Raw genomic sequence first — 21705 nt, 5'->3', positions numbered from 1 at the left:
TGCCTACAGAGCGCAATCTAGGCCAGGTTAGCTTAAACTAGACTAGTATGTAGGTTAAGCACTGCCCTAAGTTTATAATAAAGTTTAATTATAAGTATAATTATAAAAGAGCGCTCTATAAAAATCTAGAGGTTATCTAGGGCTAGTTTTGCCTAGTAGCTAACATAAAAGCTAAGTACAGTATCTAGAATAAAGATAAGTATAACTTTAATAAGTTAAGCTTTATAATAAGCTAGATATTAACTAGAGCAGTTGTTATAGCTTTAAAGAGATAAGGACAGCTAAAAGCAATATAGTAAAGTAATAAGAAGTAGACAATAGTTATCTAGGGCATTAACGTAATAGAGTAGGCTATAAGATTACAGAGCTTTAAGCAGCAAATAAGGCTGCTACGTAACATAGATTATATAAAAGGAAGTAAATTTAGGCAGAAGAGACTTTAATAGTTAAGAATAGGGCTTATCTAACTACTTTAAAGGAGTTTAGAGTGTGTAGTAATAGGAAGAAGCTAAAGACGCAGGTGCGCGCTAAAGGAGGTAAGCTAAGTTAAAGGTAATGCAGGCAGTGCAATTAGACTAGGCATAACTTGCGTATGTGTAAGCAAGTAGTAGAAGTAGACTCTAAATAATATCTTATGTTGTATTACTTTATACAGGGCTAAAGTGGGCTGTTTTGCGAGAGAATAGGGTGGTTTTAGTGGGGGCTTGGCAAAAGTGGCCGGCCAACCCGTGTGGCCGGCCAACCCGTTAGGTACGTTACTTTGTAAGGCCGAGGCGCTTACGTGCGACGGGTATATATACTATTCTGTACGCAACAATTAACTGTTGGTTGATTATTCGCACCTTTTTAGTTGTATTAGCGCAGTGGTACAGAGCTCCGTCCTTATATACTTAGCTTTAATCTTCTCTATAAGGCTAAACTAGCTTAAATTTACTTTAGAATTCTTATAAAAAGCTCTTTTATAGTTGTACTTATGCCTAAACTTTACTTTAAGCTTTAATAACACTTAATAAACCTACTAATAAGGTTTATTATTAATGTTTTCGGCTTGAGATCAGAGAGCAGCTGCCTGCGCGTATGCGGCTATCCTGGTTCCATAAAGGGACTAGCGTCGGGCTGTGTTTCAGCTGCTTCTCAGCCCAGCCGTCGGCCAGCATGTATGCCTCGCGACACATTCCACTGAACATTGTCCATCATTGAATGAGCATCAATATCCTTGTGATCCATTTGCTGAAGAAACGCAGAGCCACTCTCCAGGCCCATAGGTGCGCGGAACAAGCCCACCTTACTTGAAGCCTCAGGCATCTTTGTTACTGAGCAACACAGGCGAAGCCGGTCGGTGGGCATCCGCTGGTACCATGGCGAGGGACAAGAACAAAGAAAAGAAATCATTTTCCGGATTTTTCAAGAATCTGAGAAGGCCTTCGGAAGCCATACCTGCCTCTCCAAGTCATCAGGCTGGATCCAGTGAGCCGAGTTCTCTGCCTACTCCTACTGTTACTTCCGAGCCGAGTGCTTTTGTCCCCCATTCTTCCAACTCTTCTCGGAATGCAGAATCGTCACCGATGCCTCGAAAAGCCATTGGCCTTATCGAGCTGACTGGCCAAGATGAATGCTCGGGTCCGGCCTCAGAAAGAGGCTGGGCGGACATTGTCGCTATTCATGGAATAGGTGGCGATGCCTATAGAACCTGGACGGCCTCAAATGGTGCCTTGTGGCTAAGTGACTTTCTGCCTAAAGATATCGAGAACGTGAGAGTTTTCTCATTTGGATACGATGCCCGGGTTTGGCCAACGAGAGCGAAGGGGACGGTAGAAAGCTTTGCGCGATCCTTGCTTAACGATTTAAGGATAATGTGGATGGAAAGAGGAAAGGTTGGTCGGTTTCTTATGCCCTATACTCTTCTGCGCCTCAGCATGGCATCTCATCTTCATTGCTGCCCATTCACAGTATTGGCTTAGTTCTAGTCCTTTGACTGCACCCATTCTAATAAAGCTTTCATATAGGAGGAAAGACCGTTGATCTTCGTTTGTCACAGTATGGGAGGAATTGTTCTTAAGAAGGTAAGGTATCGTCGTCGGCTTTCAATGCTCTCCATTCCTAACAAGCCCCTCCGAATAGGCTTTCATTATCGCTAGGCTGTCGTCCGAGGGTGAATATCCCTTCATGAGACAATCGGTTAAGGGCATAATTTTTATGGGCACGCCCCATCAGGGATCAGAGGCCGTAAAATGGCCACAGCTATTGGCAAACTTGGTCGATTTTGGTCTATACTTCGGTTCTAGCTGGACCGGTAAAACTCGGAAAGATCTACTTGAGGACTTAGCCAAAGACTCAAAACCCCTAGAATTGATGGCTACAGAATTTGTGAATCAGATCGGGGAGATACAAATCGTCTCTTGCGTGGAACAGCGTGCGACTCCGCCACTCTCCTCCGAGGTATGGTTTCAACGTTCTAGATTGCCAACTATACTTACTCTTATGCAGATAGTGTGTCGACAATCTGCACTCCTGAATCTTCCTGGGGAAAGAATTATTATGATGGATGGCTGTGACCACCGCACGATGTGTCAATTTCCAAATGTCCTAGACCGAAACTATCGCCGTATTCGCAGTGAAATCAAGGAACTTCTCGGTTTGTTATAAATCCATGAACATCATATTATCGAACTTATTCTAACGTACCCGAGAGCTTAATACACACCGTATAAGGCCCGAAACAATAGGCGGTGCGTAACAATCGATAAAAGACGATTATGTGCTAACACCATAAGATTGCTTACGGTATCTGCAATTTGCCGAGATGTCAAATCGTCATCATGATATAGACCCAGCCGCAATTGACACCTGTACTTGGTTGCTCAAACACCCAAAATTCATAGAGTGGAGAGAACAAAAGCGACGGCTGCTTTGGATCCGGGGAAAACCAGGTGCTGGTAAATCAACCTTGATGAAATATGCTCTTGAGACGTCGATTGGAGAGAGTGCTGCGCCAAATGCAAGAACGATCGTTCTCTCTTTTTTTTTCCATGGCCGAGGAAACGAGCTTCAAAAGTCATCTGAGGGATTCTATCGCTCAATACTCCATCAAATACTGTCGCGAGCGCCTTTCGCGGCAGACTCCATGCTACGAAACTTTGATCAACACGTTTTCAATCGCGGGAAGCCGGGTCAAGCGTGGAACTGGCATATAAGGGAGTATCAAAAGCATTTAATCTCTACGCTTGAAATGCTCTCGGAGAAGTTCAAAGTCTCAGTCCGCATATTCGTTGATGCCCTCGACGAAGGTGGTGAGGTCACCGCTCAAAACATGGTAGACGAGTTTCAGCACATTCTTGAACAATCAACACAAGAGACTAAAATCGCGATATGCTTCAGTTGCCGGCATTATCCTGTCATTGACGTTGAAGACCATGCAACAATTGTTATCGAGAACGAGAACGACAATGATATTCGTACATTTATTACAACGTCGTTCGGACAGGATCATAGCATGGCAACGGTACGAAATATTATTATAGGGAAAGCAACCGGCAGTTTCCAATGGACCCGTCTTGTAGTTGAACTCGTACAAAGAAAACGCCGACAGGGTAGTTTGCCGCATCAAATTCGGCAAGCAATTGAGGACATCCCTCCGGATCTGAACAAGTTATATCGAGAGCTTTTGGGGGCAATACCCGAAGATGAACTGCCCACAGTCATCCGAGTATTCGAGTGGATGCTCTTCGCTAGATATAATCTGTCTGTCGACGAGCTTCGAATCGCAACAGCCATTGATCCGAATTTACCGTACAAAACGCTCGAAGGGTATCGAGAGCAAGGACTGTTTATTGATAACAACGATGACTTTGGAAGAAGACTAACAACCATATCCCGTGGCTTAGCCGAAATTAGAGAGGATGTGGACTCTCGCGGGAAACGTACTGGCCAAAGAGTGCAGTTCAACCACCAGTCAGTTATTGACTTCCTCTTCCAAGACGGTCTGCAAATACTGCTGGGCAGTCAATGGCAGAGTCGTGAGATAGCTTTTGGCCGGGCCAACCATACACTTTCTCGAATATGCCTCTGCTATGTATCCATGGATCATTCTATCTCAGAAAGCTCCGATAACGCGAGCCACCAAATTCAAGGAGTCTGGGGCCGGGAGACTTACCGACTTTTCGCTACTTACACTGTCCGAAACTGGATTTATCATATGCAACAAGCCTATTCATACGGTATCTCTCAAGTAGATTTATTGGAGTGTTTTGCATGGCCCTCTAATGATCTTATGGATCGGTGGATTGACTTATGCCACCTACTTGATGATAATGCTTATTACTTTGCACCGCGGAAATCTACACTTCTCCACATTCTCTCTGAACATGGGTTAGTAGACGCTTTGTCCCTTGCTCTAAATAAGAGAGATCGCCGCTTCGCTCAAGAGGTCGTGGACTGCAAGAACGAGTACGGTGAAACACCTCTGTTTTGGGCAGCAAACGCTGCCGAGGTAGGCGCCGTCAAGTTGTTGTTGGAACAAGGCTTCGCCGATGCCAACTCTCAGAATATTGAGGGTCGAACAATTCTATCTTGTGCAGCAGTGAGAGGAGCGGACGAAGTAGTTCGACTGCTTTTGGAGTGCGATGGCATGGACCTTGAGTCGAAAGATTGTGAAGGCCGAACACCGTTGGCAAGAGCCTCGGAGCGTGGACGCGACACCGTTGTCCAACTAATGCTCGAACGTGGCGCGAATTCGGAAACAATTGACAATCAAGGTCGAACGCCGCTGCTATTGGCATCGGAAAATGGCCATGAAGCGGTAGTTAAGCTACTATTAGCCGTTGATGGGGCGCGACCAAATTTCCGGGACGACCTAGGACGAACACCACTATCATGGGCAGCACGGAATGGGCGAGATGCAGTAGTTGAGGCCCTCCTCGATTGCAAAGAGGTCCAGGCTAATATCAGAGACGAACATGGTAGAACTCCATTATCGCTAGCCGTAGAGTTTCGACGAAACAAAGTAGTTGATCTCTTATTAGCTTACGAAGTAGACTTCGACTTAAAGGACCATGGCGGTCGAACACCGTTGTCATGGGCCGCGTCTTCGCCAGGCGATCTTGATAGTAACCGGGCCGTTGGAGCGCTACTTTTAGCAGGCGCAGACATAGATTCTAGGGATGACAGTGGTCGAACGCCTTTATCATGGGCTGCAGCGGCACCAAATCGCCACGGGGACAATCATGCGGTTAAAATGTTATTAGAACACGGCGCAGAGGCTGATTCGAAAGATAATAGTGGACGAACACCATTGTCCTGGGCAGCGGAGGCTCTTCCCTCATTATCAAAGTTTACGTCTTGGTATACTAACTGGGCAGTTGACATCTTCCTAAGTCGCAACGATGTCGATGCTCGTTCTAGAGACTCGTTGGGGCACGATCCGCTATGGTGGGCTCGCGAGCAGAACAGTACAAGATCTGCTCAAAGATTAAGTGGGTGGTATCGGAATAACTGAAGGTAAAGGCTGAATTATGAGGTGCTCTAAACGGTCACTTTCTCGTTCTTTTTGTGCGCCATGCTTAATTCTATCATCTGTAATTCCTTGACAGTCCTCTTAAGTACGAATAAAATCAGAGCAACTGTGACGTGCAAGAGCCCTTTGCTGAGCCTCAGATGGCTACCCTCGGATCACGTGCGTCTCTTCCAGACCTGGTAAGTCGATCCCTGACGTGGAAAAGTAGCATCTACCACGGGGAAGGTTTATTCACTGGCGGTGAACAAAGGAGGCAGGAAGGGGTAATCAGGCGTGGGCACATGACTTCTGGCGTGGACGATTTACTTCTCGGCCTAGATTAATGATTACCCAGCCCTAGATATTATGCATATAACGAGCCCCTAGTAGAAGCTAGGTCCCTAAGAAATATAACTTTATTAACTTAAAACCTATATTTTCTGTACCAGTGGGTAGACTCTTATATTAAAAATGAGGTAGAAGAGTAGGTAAGCGAGGTGTAGAAAGGTGTGGATGACTTAGCAGCAAAGGAGCTGGGGTTAGATTAAGAAAATTAAGGAAAGGAGATGAGGCATGCTGGCAAGGGTAGAGCGAGCATTTTATAGACATCAAAAGCAGCGAGTTGATGGAGCAAGAAGCGATGCCCGATATAGATAGGCGCAGGGACTGCGTTAAACCTGAAAGAGGAGTCCCTGGACAGAGATTATTGTCAGAGAGAAGCACTATTCCTGTTTAAGACGTACTAACACTATATAGAAAAGTCACTAGCCCAAGTAGGTAATTAATCAAGTCAAGTTCGACCTTCAGAACGCTACAAACTTGCTTGTTGACAAGTCTGAAGAGGTAGGACTAGCCTGTTTCGCATCTGCACATTTTTCATTACAAACTTGCCCATCCGTAGCCACGGTTTTAATACTGACTCGCAAACCTACTGGTAGCACCACGCTAGAAACGAGGTCAAGTCGTGTTGCAAGCCAGCGTTAACTGCAGAGTTCATGTTTTCGATGGCTTCTCTCAGGGCTTGTATGAACCTCGTCTATAGACCAAAGGTTGGGTCACAGATACCCCTGATATAGATTCGGAGAATCCAGAGAACATTTTGCCTCAGAGTGCTGTTTCATGACGTTTGAGGGAGCGAGCGCTGACTCAGGAATAAGAAGTCGCAGAGAGGAACAAAAGAAAATAGGCGTAAGAGCTACTGCGAAGTACGGGAAGTAATAATAAGTAACGCGATGACACTTGCAATGAGGACTATGGAGTACAGAAATATATAAAGTACGTCGGGAAACTAGTGGTCGATAAAATATACGTGTCAAGACAGGTGAGTGATGATATGTCTAAGACGTCGAGGATCGCGAAACATCTACGGACACCTTTCTGTCGCTAGATCAAGAGATCTTCGACTTGAAATACTTCTTAAGTTCAACACTGAAGGAGTAAAGGCGAATATAAGGGGTGCTGATATGACTGCAAGAACAACGTATGAGGAGATGCAGTTGTTCCGCGCCAACCCGAAGCGCTCGGACGACCAGAAACTGAGCCAAAGATGTACGATAGCGTTCGCCGTTTTGGGCGAGGGAAAGAATACCATTGGAGCCAGGCTAAAGTGGTGTGGCTAGAAAACTGACCATATTCCTTGTCGACAAACCATGATACTTGGCCTTGTCCGCGATTCCCTTCTTTCATGAGCTTTCCATCTTTCGTTTCGTTCTTCCCGCAGACGGGATTAGGTTTGGCATTCAAAGTTTCGAGCAGGAGAGAAGAGCTCTCCTCCACTGCTTGAGCATCCCTCTGTGTTACTTGGCAATCATCTTCCAAAACTCAGAACCATCCCGGATGAGATTATCAAAAGTGTCTGCGAAGCTATTGCGAGCACTAGAGGCATGAGGAACTGAGTTGATTGCTAAAAGAGTGTACTTAGGGATCTATATACGTGCAATAAAGGGGTAAGTCTTGCCAGCATATGACTATTGTGTGAGGCATGCGTGACTACTGCAAACAATATCAAATGCCCGAATCGTACAATCTTCCAGCTAGGGAATCCTGTTGCAGAGACTGAAAACGATGAGCTAGTGGTTTGGAATAGTTCGACCTTTCTCTTCCAATAACCCGCAAATAGTATATTCAACGTGAACATCAACTGCGGAAAAGGGTCGTCGAGCAGCACGACATCGCTTTTAGGTTATATTGCTCAGGAGTGGTTAGCCATTGACGCTGCCCTCCTCTTAGGTTGAATCTACGCTCTCAAATTTCCGTGTCGTCTCCGGCCCCGAGTTGATGGATGTCGGCTTCCAAGTAACACGCGTCCTTCGTAGCGTCAAACCACCACGGGTCGTAATCTTCGCCGAAGAGGATGTTCTATTTCACAGCGGGGTTCCCAACCCAGGATTTCTGTGGAAGAAAAGCTCACGACCAATCTCCCATGGCTATTTGGCCGCTCGTTTGACGCATATCTGCGGAAAGCCCTGAAGGAACGATGTCTTGCTAGTCCTAGCCGAGGCGATCACCGCAGCCAGCTCGTTCCAACCAATGGAGAAATGTATGTCTTTGATCGAGAACCGCCGAGAAGGAATTAACTTCATCTTGTTCTCTGTTTCGGCATCCGTGTTGGTTTTAGTCGCTCCTTTCCTCCAGGCCGCTGCTCAGTATTTGAACTCTTCCCGAAACAAAACGAAGGCTTCTTCAATATGACACCAGTATTAATTTCAGTATCAGACTGAATATCTTCTTGGTGTTCCTCTGCAAGAAGGAAGTCTTCAATAGGATTAAGACACCGCTGGCATCCACCATTTGTTCAATGATTACGGGCAGCAGGATTATGGTATTCGAATAGCGTTGAAACTGCTAGTGGTGAAAACACAGGTGCGACTCCAAAGAAATGTCCAGTCATTGAGTATACAACAGAGGATAGCTTAGCTGCGAGTACCGGCGTTGATATCAAGATCACGTAGATAGCATTTCTTTTTGCGAGGGGCTGAGCGACCAGCTTTGTCTCCATTCTGCGAAGTGATTTGAGTATACCAAGTATTGAGGGTTTCCAAGCGCTGTACGTGACATAGCAGATCGACTACAAGACTTCGGTCATGCGGGAGATACGAGAATCCGAGATTACTGGGACTGCCTTTCTCCTTCACGTGAGCGATTGATTTAGCTGCAATAGTCAGTGCTGGATCGCCGAGGAAGCTAACCCGGGTAATGGGGGAATAGGCGGTGTTGATAAAGAGGAGAACTAGGTATGCGATCGCCAATAGAGAAGCCCGAATAATCTGTAGAATGCTAGCGGCGGGATCATTCTTGGCTACATCTGCCAACATATGGTAATAATCTCTCCGTCTGAATATCTTCCCTCCTCAGCTTGAGCTCGCGCAGAAATCTTCAATAACTTGTCGAGAATAGCAGATGTAAGGACACCGCGGGATCGAGCCCCAACCATCAACCCATGATGTAGAGATTCGTTCGTTTTGAGTCATTGTAGAATCTGAATGAGCATGATCCCAAACCCAATCCCTAACTTCCGTCCTAGTTCTGACCTAGGCTGGTAAGGAACCGAGGTAGCGTATGCATCATCAATGAAAGAGAGGAGAAAGCGAAGATTGAATGGAACTATGACCTGGTAGAGAGACAAGACGAAAAGATAAATTGTGCTACGCTAAAACCCATGCTTGAGCGTGTTGTATAATTCTATCATTAATGGTCGTTTTGGCCACGCTTTATGACGGTGCTAACATGAAGGATAGAAAGAATCAGCTAAGTTGTGTAGGTTGCGATCGGGGTTCGCAATCTAAACGTGGTTTGGTTCGAGGCTTCGTCGATGTCCGGTTGCCATCAGGGGAGTTTTCCAGGCGATAGAAATGTTGGACAAGATATTCGCAGTATGTCCTGGGTATATCAAATGGTCGGGCGGTATCGCGGGAACTTGGCATCATTTGAAAGGGTTGAGGTGATGATACCACGGCTTCTTCTCCTTGGAAGGACTGGTCGTTGAGTGCCCCGCCATTCTCTGCTCTTCTAGTGTGTCTAGCATTTCTATTGATCGTGCTGACTCTGTGGATTGAGTTGACTCTCTCTGCCAGGTACGATATAATGATGATGTCCTTGGAGGTATTGTAGACATTCTTGATGACCTTCTCGGGGGTATTACTGGAATTCTCGACAGTCTTGTCCTTTTATGCCATGCTCTACGGTTCTGGTTCGTATTACTCTGATCGGTAATGGGGGCTAATATATCTTGGAACTCTTTATTCTCATAGATTGCGGAAATCGGCCTGAAGATGGATTCTTGCGATTGGAATGGAGAATTGGAAGTTGGTTTTGTTGAACCCTCGGAAGTCAATGGGGATATCGATATCCAGAACTCACTGCTAGATGTAGCTGTTGGAATATAGATTGCTGGCTGAGGCCGGGGGGGCTCCAGGTGCATCTCCAGTTCTTGACAGTGTGAATTCATCTGTTCGGCGTCCCAACTTCAACAAGAAGGAGCAATGTGGGTGTTCAACCTGGTGCGCGAAGAGGTGTTAATTATACTTTAATATCTCGTTAAAATTGATGTGGTGGCTCTGTGCTTAGTCTTCGGTCTTCAACTAGGTTTTACTAAGTTCACTAGCCCCTGCACATTTATGCGGCGGTGCCACCAAGCCTTATCATTGCAACTCCGCCTCTACGGTGTTGGTATAGTACTCAGCCACACTTCATGCGAGGTCTCGATGTTGTAACTGGTCCCTAAGCTCCTTTGTCTAGCTGGCGGAAGTCTATAGCTAGCTGATCGCACCTCGTTGTCAACCGCGATGGTAATGCAGGAAAATTGACGCCGGGATAGGAAAAGTAGGACAACGCGATGATTGCTGAGAAAGCCATTGAGCGACCGAGAGGAACAGTTAAAATGGAGCGAAGTAGAGGTGTTGCCCTATCAGAATATTTTGCTTGATCCGCAAAGATCACGGGTAGCCCTGGGGAAGTTCCTAATTGCTTATTCTTGTCTTTGGCTTAACTAAAGTTGATAAATTTTATGTCGTTACACTTAACCTTTGTTTCCTCCACTCTATCTTTCTCATAATTTTCCTATCCCACGCCTAAAATGCAGAAAATTGTCAGCTCAGTATCCTGACCCTGTAGCAATGTGCCGACGAAGGTCGCTATGGCCCCCTCTTGATCCTAGATAATCATACTGGGAAGATAGGTTCGTTATCCATCGAGCGCACTACCTTCGGGGCGGCAGACACTCAATAAATCACCGCCAGCAGATCCAGTTGATATGGAGGAGTTGGGGTTGAGGATGTTCGATACTGGGTATTTCGATACTGGGTATTTCAATACAACGGCCGTGGAGGTTCCATAAAGTGCATATACATGTCTTAGTGTGAAGCTATTGGGGGCACTAGAGCCATGAGGAACCGAGTTAATTGCTAAAGGAGCGTAACTAGGGGATCTATATACAGAGTGAGCCAGACCGCAAGTGGTTGGTGGATGCGAGTGGCTTGGGAGTTCGGCGAGCTCCGACAGAGCATTGGAACTGCAAACACTTAGAGTTTTCGTAAATGAGGACGAGAGTGATGAATCAGCAGTGACGGGAAGCGAGGTACCATACATTACCGCGAGTATCTCCCCGACAACCTGGTACGGAACAATGACTGAGAGAAGGTTGTGCATCTTCTCAACTGGGGATACCTGCTAACCTCGGAAGAGAAGGCAAAGTTGGGACGCGCATTAGGGGCGAATATGAATGTATCGCAGATGGTTGTCGATGTGACTGGAGCGTTCCCTCGGGATGCGCTCACTTCTGCAATGGTTGAGGATGAGTTATCTGTGTGAATGTCCACGGGTGAGGGTTCGAAGGTAGCCCATAGATCCTGCTGGGCACACTATGTGGGTAATATGGTGGCGGTAGGCGCTGCAATCAGCTGAACGTTACATTCTTCACATGCGACCACCACGACGCTTGTGTAATACCACAAGCACGAAAAACTGTTTATGGAGACTGATCCTAATAGCTCTTCTATCAGAAATGTGCTCCTTGTGACGGGGTTCACGCAGAATGGAAAGCCAGACGCGAAGATCGCGCGGAGTTTCGAGACCCTCTAGATTCTGTATGCGGACCTACAGTACTCACTAGCTCTATGCTCACGGGTCCGATTCCCGCTTTGACCTCTGCATCGTGTTCGGATATGACCCACTCGGCGGAGCGCAATTGATACGGCGTATCACGGCGAGGGGATGGGAAGCCTAGCGGGTATTCCCGCCTTCATCGGTGGTGCAGAGGCCGGGAAACAGCCACGCTTCGGATGTGGCCCCTGCATTTACAAGACTGCTAACCCAAAAGGGAAGTTTATTCAGGCCACGATCAAACGAGGCCAAACACTTCGTCCGATATAATCGTCTTTCGAAAGTAGCTATGGAAGTGGGTAGAGTCGCAAGCAGCGATGCATACTTCATCTCCTGGAACCTCGATGCCAATGCGGACCTGTATGGGTGTTTCCTGCACAGGGCGATGGGGTTCAAGATGGGTGGTGCTGGCAGGTTTGAGTCGGACAGGCGGCCTGCTGGCTCACTAGCACGAGGCAATGCAAGAGAATACGTGTAGTTAGAGGCCGCAGCAGGTTTTGCACAGGGTCTATAAGGAGACAGGGGGAGGGGGGGCTGGAGTGCGAAGCTGTTCCAATCGAAGAGGGCTAGCGGCTCACCTTAGATAAGATTCTTGTGGGCCTGGAATGGATGAGACAGAAACGAAGGGGTGAATGCCGCCTCAACGCAGCTCTCTGGAAGGCATGAAGTGAGGCATCCTGCCTTGTTTCATTCTTCGGACATTTTATTCCGCGCACTTGAAGGCATTTTTTTTAATTCCAGTGTATGAGAAAGTTTTGGGCTGGGACACGGCGTGTACATTCCATTGCGCTCAAAAATACGGATGTTTTGTCGAGCCCGGTCAGGCTTGCGTGTTCGGATCCGTAGCCGCATGTCAATTCTCCGATTGGCCAAGCTCATGAGGCGGGCTAATCACGGCCAAGTCCCTGCGCCCCTCTTCCAGAAGGCTTCCAGATACAGCATGTGCACATCGCGTTCATCCTTCACCCACAATTGCCATCTCAGTTCCACCATATCTCGCATGTCTCATGCTCCCTAGCTGCCCCTCGTGCCTGCCTAGGCAGTCAACGTCTATCACCGAGGCCATTGCCACTCCAGCGCGCGGACACGTCCCTAACCTTTCTTCCATCGAGCCTTCCCCAGCCCAATGAGCCCAACCCGAAACGAGGAAGCGCGACGAAGACGACACACCTACTATGTCGCTCAACGCGGCATTCGACCTCCCAAAGGGGAACTCGCCGCCGGTGCTGCTCTCGAAGACATGCCAGAACTGCTTCCTGCTGAAGATCAGATGTGATCGGACGCAACGTAACGATATCTGCGACCGGTAAGAAATCACCAGCTGCAGGCAAAGCGCACTGGATCCAGCTGATAGCAGCGAGATGCGCTCGATTAGGGAAACACTGCGTATTCCGTCCAGCGCGGCGGCGGGACAATTCAGCGAAGCGTGACTCGTATGATCCCCCCAATGCCCTCTTTGCCCTGAAATGGCACTCACTAGCTGCGGCAGGCGCATTCAAGCGCTTGAGGCCCAAGTTCAGCAACTGCTCTCCACGCGCGATCCCGTCCCCCCACTCCCTCCAATACCTTCCTCTTCCTCTGATTCCGCCCCTCCTGCCTCTGTAGCCTCCCCTCACTCGTCCTACACTCGAAGCGAGCCTCCTGATGGCGACGTCATCGACGTCGATATCCTCACAATCGAGCGGGCCGACACCCTCGTTGAGATGTACAAGTCCGACATGATGCCCCATTTCCCCTTCATTATAATCCCCCCCCATGTCACGGGGAGCTCAATGCGGCATGAGAAGCCCTTTTTGTTCTTGGCCTTGCTCTCCGTCGCTTGCTTTCACGATCTCCCCACCCAGGATCGGCTCGGAGACAGATTCAAGTACATGGTCAGCGATAAGGTACTACTGGGTGGCGATGACAGCTTATCGCTGGAATATCTGCAGGGCCTCCTGGTCGTGCTGGCCTGGTAACACGTCATGGATAGTAATAGGGATCCCCCAGGTGCTAACCCTCGCACAGGAACCAATACCACCATCGATCCAAGTACTACTCGCAGTACCTCCAGCTCGCTATCTCGATAGCAGTGGACATGCGGCTGGACCGCCGACCTATTCGCAGCAAAGGTGCCAATGCAGGCAGGAAACGAGACGTGCTCGCCATCGATCCGGCCACACAGGTTTGGGGCTCCGAGGAGCAAAGAGCCGCTGCCGGCATTTTTTACTTATCGTCTACGTATGTCACTCTATGCCAATGGCCGCACCCTTCCCAAGGCTCACGAGGCTGCAGCATTTCCAAACTTCTGGACAAATTGAACACTTTCCCCTGTACCCAGTACATCGAGGAGGGCTGTCTTTCATTACGGCAGAAAGCCGAGTACGGGACAGATAAAGATCTATACCACGTGATCCGACTCCAACGCATCATAGAAAGCATAGAGACATTGTCCAGTTCCTCGAGTTCGGAGACAGAAGCCCATGCGGCCTACTTGCGCACAAGATCGGAGCTGGAAGAGTTCCGGGTATACCTGTGCTCTGATGTGAGCGACAGCCGTAAGCATTCCCGCACCCCGCACCCCACCATCCCCCCATGCTACAATTTCATTACTGACCCAAGGACTGCTCTAGACCTCCTCTTCATGCAATTCCACACAGCAAAGCTCTTCCTCTACCAAGTCGCCTTCTTCGAGCGCTCATTGCAACAGTCTCCCGCCTTGAATCTCAGTATTCTATGTGAGGGACTTGAATCCGCAAAGTCTTTCCTCGACCTATACCTATGGCTGCCGCCGAAGTCGGAGATGGCTTTAACCAACTCGGAGTGGATACAGCTTTCCTTTGGTGTCACACTCGCGGCGAAGTTCGCCATTGTCAGCAAGGACCCAAATGTCGAGCCCCAAACGAGAGAGCTAAGGCACCGGCTAAACATCGAAAACGTCTTCCGACACCTTGCACTGCGAATAGGCGCTCTCGTGGGCAGGGCGACCGACGGAAAGAAGGAGAAAGACATCTTCGTCTACTACGAGGCAAGAGTTCGGAAGATCCAGACATGGTACGAGAGAATGGTGAGAGCCACTGGGAGTGACAGCCCGACGTCCCAGCAGGTAAACCTGTCTCCTCCCCAACAGCACCCGACCCCCATACCAGGCCAGAGGGTACCACATCCAGGCTCATCAGGCTCAACGTCAACACCCTCGGCCGTGGCAACGCCACCCTTTTCTCCGCAACCAAACGCTGGATACGGGAATGTAGGAATGACGACTGCTCCTTTCACGAGCGCAGGAATGACTTCAATGAGTACGCACGCTGGTTACGGCGCTCCAACCACCGTTCCACAACTTGCATTCATCGACCTTATGGCAGCGCCAGGTTGGGATATGCCGTTTGTGGTGCCCATGGAACAAGACCCGTGGGCATTCGACATACCTGTCCAATACCAAGGCTCGCAGATGCAAAGTCCACCAAGCGATGGACAGTGGGGGAGTCCTAGTAGTATGTGATTTGACCAACCATTTATGCATGTGGGCTTTGGAGTGTAGCGAGAGCGATTTCTTGTATATTATTTAGATAACCTGTGGGTTCGTTTGACTTTGGAGGATGACGCTCCTTTTCTACGCGCACGGTTTCCTTTTAATTGGGAAAGGCTGGTCCCAGAGAACAATATTCGCTATGAAGTGATAGTGAATTGTTTAGCCACCCAGCAATCCCAGAGCACCGTCCAAATAGTTCACTTCAAATTCTCATGCACCCGCATCAACCCAACTCCACTTCCTTCACCAAGCTCCAATCCTTCGACCGCACCGCATCCCCCACCCGTTCGCGGCTTAAACGTCTATCCTCCTGCACGTACCCCTTCATCGTTTGTGCATCTCCCGTCGGTCGGTGACACCCTTCTCGAAACCTTGTCTTCCGCCGTATCCGTATCCGCTCTGTTCCTGTCAACACCCCTCACTAACTTCCAAAACGGATATTCGCCTACGTCTGCGGCTCCTGCCGTTTGCGCGGGCTGCGATGACGGTTGGGCGTAAATCGACAGGGGTGTGCACCGCGCGCTCTGAGCAGCTAATGCAGGGTCAGGATAAGCGTATTTGAATGGTGGAGTGTGGAGGGCAGGGAGAATAAGTGCCATTAGACGTTGGAGGATTTACGTAGCTACTTAATTATTTCTCCCTCCCGTACCCATTGAAAGATAGTGTCTGCAAAGGAGCAAGCTTACCTGGCAACCTTTGCGCCCTGGAGGGTTACTTTTCGATGATTTAGAAGAGTGTTTCTTGCTGCGAACCAGTCTGGAGGGGCGCTTTTTTAGACCATCTCAGAAATATGATGAAATTTTCGAGTATTTTACAAGATAATTGCCATCTCTTCTGCGTACCTTCTTGAAGTGTGCCTAAGTGTGAGTTTCCAGCGTTGGAGAAGGAAATTCACGTCGACGCTAGGAAGAAGGAATCTTGGATGCCGATTAGCAGGGACTCCTGTGAGCTCTAATATGGCTCCTAAGGTAGGCCTGATTGTTGATGTTGCTTCGTGAATTCCCATTCCGTGATGAATGACATGGTTCACGAGAGAGAAATTAGTAGATGGGTCGCAAGAATTGAGAGTAAACATGCACGACATAGCAGACGAGTCCGTACTCTAAGAGATAGAAGATTTATAAAACGGGTATATATATCTACAAAACCCACTGTTCTTAATAACGGCAGCCAGAAGACGGCATAAAGTCAAGGCTCAAAATCTCGCAACCCACCATCCCAAAGCCCCACCTACACACATTGCAAGCGACGGGAGCAGCGTCGACACCATGGAATGAAAAGCCCTCCACCACCTCTGCGTCCTTGCCATCGTAAAACCCTCCCGATCATTCACATGCGGGAAATCCTCTCGCGGAACCCCCTTCCCTAAGAATTCGCACAGCGGCTGCCAACCGTTCTTCACATCGAATTCTAACAACCTCTCCTTAGGCACGGCCTTCCTTATACTCTCGTATTGGCCAGGGTTAGTTTGTCTCTTCCCATTTGGAGAAACTGTCTTTTGGAATTTTGGCTGCAACTTGTGATATTTCCACCATGCACGTGGTACCGGATCCCACGGCGCAACCCAACCCCACAACGACTTCCACTTGATACCCTCGTCCGCAGGCTCTTGTGCCAACCTCATCCATTTATCGGGATTGCTATTCGTCAGAATAATCTTCGCTTTCGGATATGCTTTCACCAGATCTTCCCACACACACGTGTCGGGGTGATTGCACGAGACGTTGTAATCTCTGAGTAGTTTTTCGCATTCTCGATGACCGTGGCGTTCGATACCTCCATTGTAATGTGCAGTGAGAGCTTCTTGCCAGGAGGGGCAAACGGATGGGATCAGGTTCATCATGGAGCCGTGGAAGGTCTTGTAGCCGAGGATGTTCAGGCTAAGGCACAGAGAGGATATGCCCGTTCGGGGCATGCCGAGGATGAGGATTTGCATCTCGAGCGGGTTTTTCGCATCAGGTAGTCGGTCTATGAGTCGGGTGTTGGCCACTATCGTGGAGGAAGAGGAAGGTTTGTGCATCTTGGTTCGACTATGTGGATAGATCGCGGTGCCAGGAGATGCTGTCGTGAGGAAGCTCCAAGTCCCAGAGAGTGTAGTCTGCAAAAGAAGCAAAGAAGATTTTGATCGTTTGGAGAGTTGTTGACATGGTGGAGGTTGGCTTACAAAGTTTAATGCGACTTTAATACTGTAAGTGATGTAGAGAACGCGATACTACGATTTAAGAGTATTTCAAGGACGCGTCCCCGAAAGCTGTGCAACTACCAGCGCAATAAATCTCCGCAATCAGAGTATCGCATTGTTCCTGGGGTCCGCACAGGGGACTGCGTGCCTCGTGTCAGGGTTTCCGTGACTAAACCTCCGACCGGTCAGCATGTAAATCCTCCCCGACCGAAGGATCGCTGAGATCTAAAATTAGGACCCGAGCCTCTCGAAGAGCAGCCATGAAGTGGAGGCTGTGGTACCTTCATGATGTAGGTTCAATTTGCGTTTCTCCGAAGAGGAGTGCAAGGTGGCTAAGCTCTCTTGGCATCACGTTAAACTCGTTTCTACATCCTTCGGTGACAAAAATAGTAGAAAATGGAGTAGAAACTCGACTGTAACTCGCGTAGCTTAGTAGGTCGATCCTTAGAGAAGGTCAGCATGGTACCCTGGACGTGTGGGGAAGAACGGACACGGCAGAATCGTGATTCTACTGCTGCAGTCCCTTGCATATGCCTTCGGCTCGTTCCGATCGGTCGGGCTAGTACGGTACGTATATGACAGATACACGAGATCTACTGCTACCTGGTAATCTATCCGGCTCATGCACCGTTTGGTCAGACCCCTTGGCGCTTTTGACCGGTGGTTCGGTTTTGGCATTAGATGAGGTCGCTTAAACTTTACAGTAGTGGGAAGGTACAATTCAGGAATGATAATATTATCACGAAGGAGTAGAGAACGTAACGAACAATTTATGTCGACATCCGTAGTGTAAATACAGAGGCAAAATTCAGGTGGAAAGTGATGAGCGCTCGAGGGCTAAGCATCCGGCCACGCAAGGAATGATAAAGATAGGATTTCTGAAATCTTCACCAAGGTCTCTCACAGTTTTCCCTTAGCTAGTGCACATGAGTGCTCTTGGTGGCCATGATCGCGTTGAGATTGTTGGGATCGAGAAGCAATGCGAGGACGAAGTGAAGGCGATATGTGTGTTGAAGAGATATGATGTAATTGCTGTCTGTCGAGTTTCTATACTCGCTCCGATACTTGGAATTCGCTAGTAAACGCCGTATTACTGTATGTAATCGCAAAGGTATTCCTACTTGCGCTGACCCCGTTACGACCTCGTTAGCTGTTCATTCCGGATGAACTGTGAGTCGCATCATACCCTCAAATCTACAAACCCTCGAGCCCATAAGCGGAATTAAGTCGCCTCCGTGCCGATTACATCACTTCAGCGTGTAGCAATCTTCAGCTTTTCCTTCCTTTTCCACAAACACAGCGGTTCCGTATACGCTCACTTGAGCGAACCCGAGAACCTCACTCTCACCAAAACTCATGCCCACTACAGCGTTTCCTCCCCGGCTAATGCAATCTCGGATCATTCTTTCCATCGCCTGGTCGCGGGCGTTGTATAACGTATGGGTCAGGCTTTTTGCTTCGCTTCCAGTGCCCGCAGCTTTGAGAAAGGCCTTGGTGTCCTTGCGCGCGCATACTGTAATACCGTGAACGGTGCCGATGACCTTATTGATACGGTAGCCGGGTAGAGAGTCGGTGGTTGCGGTGAGAATGGATGTAGTTTTGCAACGAGGCTCGGTTTCGAGGTTAACCTCTGGGCGCCAGCTCGGCGCGCGGGCTGGCGGAATCATCATCGTAGAACGGCGATTGGTCAACATTCTAGCAACACGTTGAGGTTCTTCGAATAGGAAATTGAAGGAGCTGACGTCACAGTTTGTGGCCGAGTAGAATGTGGAACCGTGGAGCTCGTGATTGAAGAGAAAAAATGTGCGTATCTAACAACCGTGAAGGTGTATTCAAGAGAAGAAATGATATGAAACGTGACCAAAGTACGCAAGTAAGGCTGCGAATTCTCACTCTAGAGGTAACAACTCGTGATAATAAAGGAAAAGTCAGGCTGCAAGATTACAACTGGCGACAAGGTTTGAAACACGCTCGGCATAGGGACAAGAAAATGCCTCGTTCTGGGCTTCTTGGCCTTCGATGCTTGATAGATGAGCCACACCGTCTTCATCCGCTCCAAGCATGTCGTGACGGGTCGAAAGGAACTGCTACTACATGTCGGAGGGGATTGGGAGATGGCGGATGTGAAAGTCAGGGTTTGTGCGGAGGGACGGAGACAGGTTGGGTTGTCGCTCGCTTCAGCAGGACGAGCCGGGATGCTGTGACGATGGTCTGGAGATGGTTGGTGACGCAGCTGCATATCGCGTTTGACTATTGAATATGACACTTGGATGAAGCTCACGACATGGCAGGCTGCCAGCTCGACGTACCGCGCGTGGCTATGGCTGCTCGGGTCTTTTGTCATTGTCTCTCCCGCGCTGCAAGTGCAGCCGTTGTCAACAATGCCATTAAAGAGGCGTTCTCCAAGGCGTTCCTGGGAGAACTTTAGTCTCGCGAAGTCGTAACCGATCACAGGGTCGGGAAAAATGGCATGAGCATGGGGTGGTTCATGTACACAGGTGGACAAGAAACAGATCGGTTACGTCATCCCGACTAAGTCAACCTACTCATCACCGCTTTCTCAAATTCATCCCTACGCGGGAGGCAATTACTCTGGCTCATTGGTTCAACAGACCTTGGTGAGTTGAGAGTTGCGAGGATTGGTATGGCGATGGACCACGTCGGCGGAAAGTAGTATGGCGCATTATTCCCCAGACCCTACCTCCATTTGCCCATCATCACGATTATGCTCTCGTGACGGCGGCGTGGAGGAAGAGGTCTAACTTGCGATAATACCTCTTAGTTCTCACCTTACTAACTGCTGCTCGGTTCAATCCTACTGAATTAACTCTTACAAGCATATTCACCGGACCTCGTGACTCATCTCCTTTCGTTATAGGCCTTACGCAAGTACTTTCCGGCATCAGGATAGCTTCATAACTATATTGGAGCAATTACAATCGAAGATGGTTGCATTTAGTTCGAATTTTAATGACAGATACGGCGGAGGACGTACACTAATCTTCTCGCTCCCATCCGCAACACCAGCGGCTGACAGGGGGAAGCTGGACAGAAACGAGACGGCTCTCACTAGGCTCTCACCAGGCTCTCACCAGGATCTACCTGAAACACCTCTTCCAGAGAAAGGCCTTCTTTAAAATCCTTGCGAAACCCCTTCGCACGAGGAGCATGCCCTGGACGGTCGATATGCTTTGGTAGTTCAAGGAACACAAGAACATTAGGGCATACTAGTCACAGTGGAGTTCCACTACCGTTTGGTTGTAGCACAACAAATGGGTTGTAAGGAAGAGGATCAGCTGTACCCAGAGCTTGTGACAGTGATCAAATTGCTGTATTTTGAAGAATTGTTCCCGTCTCGACTGCAGGGCTTCCAAAGAGTCGTACTACGGTCCGTACAAAGTGAGTCGTACTACGGTCCGTACAAAGTGAGCCGTACCGTACGTTTAATGATGCCTTAGGTACAGTACGTAGTACAGACTGTATTACCCTGTTAGGAAGTTTATATAGCAATTTTAGAGGATTTAGAGGGCTCTAGTGAGCAGTAGGTGCTACCGTTGCGATGACGTCTTGTTAACAGAGAAGCCTCCCAAGGGTTTATGTCAAGCACAGAGGGTTGAACTGGGGGGTGAGAAGAGGATTAGGCAAAGGTGTTACTGTTTCCTACCTCTTATCTCTACCTCGTCCTCAGGAGATAAAAAAGGCTGCCGTGTTCTGTCTTTAACTGTCACGGTTATGTTACAGCTATCCAACCCCTGAGTACCCTAAGGGCTTGGCACGGGGCATATAGGCTCCTCGGCCTCCGTACCTCTGCCTCCGACCCTAAGGTTTACTCTTGTTACCCCCCTATCCTGCATTCCCTCTCTGTGACCTGTGTTTCCTGCTCGATACCTCTCACATTAACCAGATAGGGGAGGCGTATTGTATGTCAGGTGACAGACAGTAGTTTTAAAGGGAGAAGGTTACAAGATGTTAGGCTTGTGTACTTGTAGACGTGTGCGTCCAAGTATAACACAAGGTATTTAAATAATGGCACAGCAATGATAATTCTAGGTGTCTAGTGTATATTTAAATATAACGATAAAGAGAGAATCTAAGTCGACGATCTATATCTATTACATATCCTTTTAATTTTTAGCTTAGTTGCTACTAGGCCTCTAGTTATATTCTTAGTAGATGCTAAGTTTACGTTTACTCTTTTAGCTGTAACTAAGAACCTAAGGTGCTCTACGCTTTATTATAATCCTATTATACTAGTTCTTTAAACTTTACATGCTTTTAGTAACATCTACTTAGTTATTACAGCTAATAGCTTTTTTATTTATAACACTTACTTTTTGTTTTTAGAGTTATTGTTTTAAGCCTTTTCTTTTAGCTATACTACATACTATTAGTAGCTTATAAAGTAAGTGTTACTTTTAGTTC

At 48.2% G+C, this 21705-nt stretch overlaps 7 protein-coding genes across 7 annotated transcripts; 4 read left to right on the top strand and 3 right to left on the bottom strand.

Moving 5' to 3' along the window:
- Nucleotides 1-1193: 1193 nt before the first annotated feature.
- On the top strand, nucleotides 1194-2646 carry BDR25DRAFT_343591 (uncharacterized protein; the record flags this gene model as incomplete). Its single annotated transcript, XM_033693841.1, has 4 exons — nucleotides 1194-1874; nucleotides 2007-2063; nucleotides 2122-2439; nucleotides 2488-2646. The coding sequence occupies exons 1-4, from the start codon at nucleotides 1359-1361 to the stop codon at nucleotides 2644-2646; spliced, it is 1050 nt and encodes a 349-aa protein (XP_033546407.1). The 5' UTR covers nucleotides 1194-1358.
- BDR25DRAFT_263443 (uncharacterized protein) lies at nucleotides 2609-4798 on the top strand (the record flags this gene model as incomplete). The annotated part of the gene is made up of 4 exons (XM_033686818.1): nucleotides 2609-2635; nucleotides 2691-2729; nucleotides 2775-4429; nucleotides 4619-4798. Coding segments are annotated over exons 3-4 (1806 nt in total), but the record flags the coding sequence as incomplete, so codon positions are not given.
- A 240-nt stretch (nucleotides 4799-5038) lies between these two features.
- On the top strand, nucleotides 5039-5308 carry BDR25DRAFT_154793 (ankyrin; the record flags this gene model as incomplete). The annotated part of the gene is made up of 1 exon (XM_033683955.1): nucleotides 5039-5308. A coding segment is annotated over one exon (270 nt), but the record flags the coding sequence as incomplete, so codon positions are not given.
- An 854-nt stretch (nucleotides 5309-6162) lies between these two features.
- BDR25DRAFT_356295 (uncharacterized protein) lies at nucleotides 6163-12442 on the bottom strand (the record flags this gene model as incomplete). The annotated part of the gene is made up of 35 exons (XM_033695603.1): nucleotides 6163-6183; nucleotides 6257-6340; nucleotides 6379-6406; nucleotides 6436-6522; nucleotides 6551-6636; nucleotides 6729-6779; nucleotides 6853-6874; nucleotides 6921-7311; nucleotides 7368-7416; nucleotides 7482-7631; nucleotides 7732-7849; nucleotides 7902-7975; nucleotides 7999-8132; nucleotides 8159-8245; nucleotides 8297-8359; nucleotides 8418-8840; nucleotides 8929-8969; nucleotides 9022-9140; nucleotides 9209-9238; nucleotides 9279-9370; nucleotides 9408-9606; nucleotides 9633-9954; nucleotides 10142-10177; nucleotides 10260-10456; nucleotides 10559-10623; nucleotides 10690-11118; nucleotides 11147-11237; nucleotides 11266-11349; nucleotides 11416-11565; nucleotides 11598-11727; nucleotides 11763-12035; nucleotides 12111-12137; nucleotides 12169-12190; nucleotides 12236-12271; nucleotides 12307-12442. The coding sequence occupies 35 exons, from the start codon at nucleotides 12440-12442 to the stop codon at nucleotides 6163-6165; spliced, it is 4347 nt and encodes a 1448-aa protein (XP_033546404.1).
- Nucleotides 12443-12550: 108 nt separating this feature from the next.
- Nucleotides 12551-15221, top strand: BDR25DRAFT_288469 (uncharacterized protein). The gene is made up of 6 exons (XM_033688395.1): nucleotides 12551-12896; nucleotides 12952-13023; nucleotides 13080-13544; nucleotides 13598-13810; nucleotides 13865-14127; nucleotides 14203-15221. Exons 1-6 carry the CDS (start codon nucleotides 12766-12768, stop codon nucleotides 15069-15071), a joined length of 2013 nt encoding a protein of 670 aa, XP_033546403.1. The 5' UTR covers nucleotides 12551-12765; the 3' UTR covers nucleotides 15072-15221.
- Nucleotides 15222-16296: 1075 nt separating this feature from the next.
- BDR25DRAFT_288466 (uncharacterized protein) lies at nucleotides 16297-17384 on the bottom strand (the record flags this gene model as incomplete). The annotated part of the gene is made up of 1 exon (XM_033688394.1): nucleotides 16297-17384. Exon 1 carries the CDS (start codon nucleotides 17119-17121, stop codon nucleotides 16297-16299), a length of 825 nt encoding a protein of 274 aa, XP_033546402.1. The 5' UTR covers nucleotides 17122-17384.
- Nucleotides 17385-18097: 713 nt separating this feature from the next.
- BDR25DRAFT_334815 (DUF74-domain-containing protein) lies at nucleotides 18098-19447 on the bottom strand. Its single transcript, XM_033692965.1, has one exon. The coding sequence runs from the start codon at nucleotides 18975-18977 to the stop codon at nucleotides 18531-18533; it is 447 nt and encodes a 148-aa protein (XP_033546401.1). The 5' UTR covers nucleotides 18978-19447; the 3' UTR covers nucleotides 18098-18530.
- Nucleotides 19448-21705: the final 2258 nt, after the last annotated feature.

This window comes from Lindgomyces ingoldianus (genome assembly GCF_010093535.1).
Source record: "Lindgomyces ingoldianus strain ATCC 200398 unplaced genomic scaffold BDR25scaffold_20, whole genome shotgun sequence".
NCBI lineage: Eukaryota > Fungi > Ascomycota > Dothideomycetes > Pleosporales > Lindgomycetaceae > Lindgomyces > Lindgomyces ingoldianus.
This window is presented reverse-complemented; position numbering and strand designations above follow the sequence as displayed.

What these genes read in the sequence shown, in the direction of transcription:
- BDR25DRAFT_288469 (XM_033688395.1), top strand. Translation starts at nt 12,766, where the DNA reads ATGTCGCTCAACGCGGCATTCGACCTCCCAAAGGGGAACTCGCCGCCG. An exon ending in AATTCAGCGAAGCGTGACTC is followed by an intron (nt 13,024 to 13,079) that starts GTATGATCCCCC and finishes TAGCTGCGGCAG; the next exon opens with GCGCATTCAAGCGCTTGAGG. An exon ending in CTCTGATGTGAGCGACAGCC is followed by an intron (nt 14,128 to 14,202) that starts GTAAGCATTCCC and finishes GGACTGCTCTAG; the next exon opens with ACCTCCTCTTCATGCAATTC.
- BDR25DRAFT_334815 (XM_033692965.1), bottom strand. Translation starts at nt 18,977, where the DNA reads ATGTTGACCAATCGCCGTTCTACGATGATGATTCCGCCAGCCCGCGCG.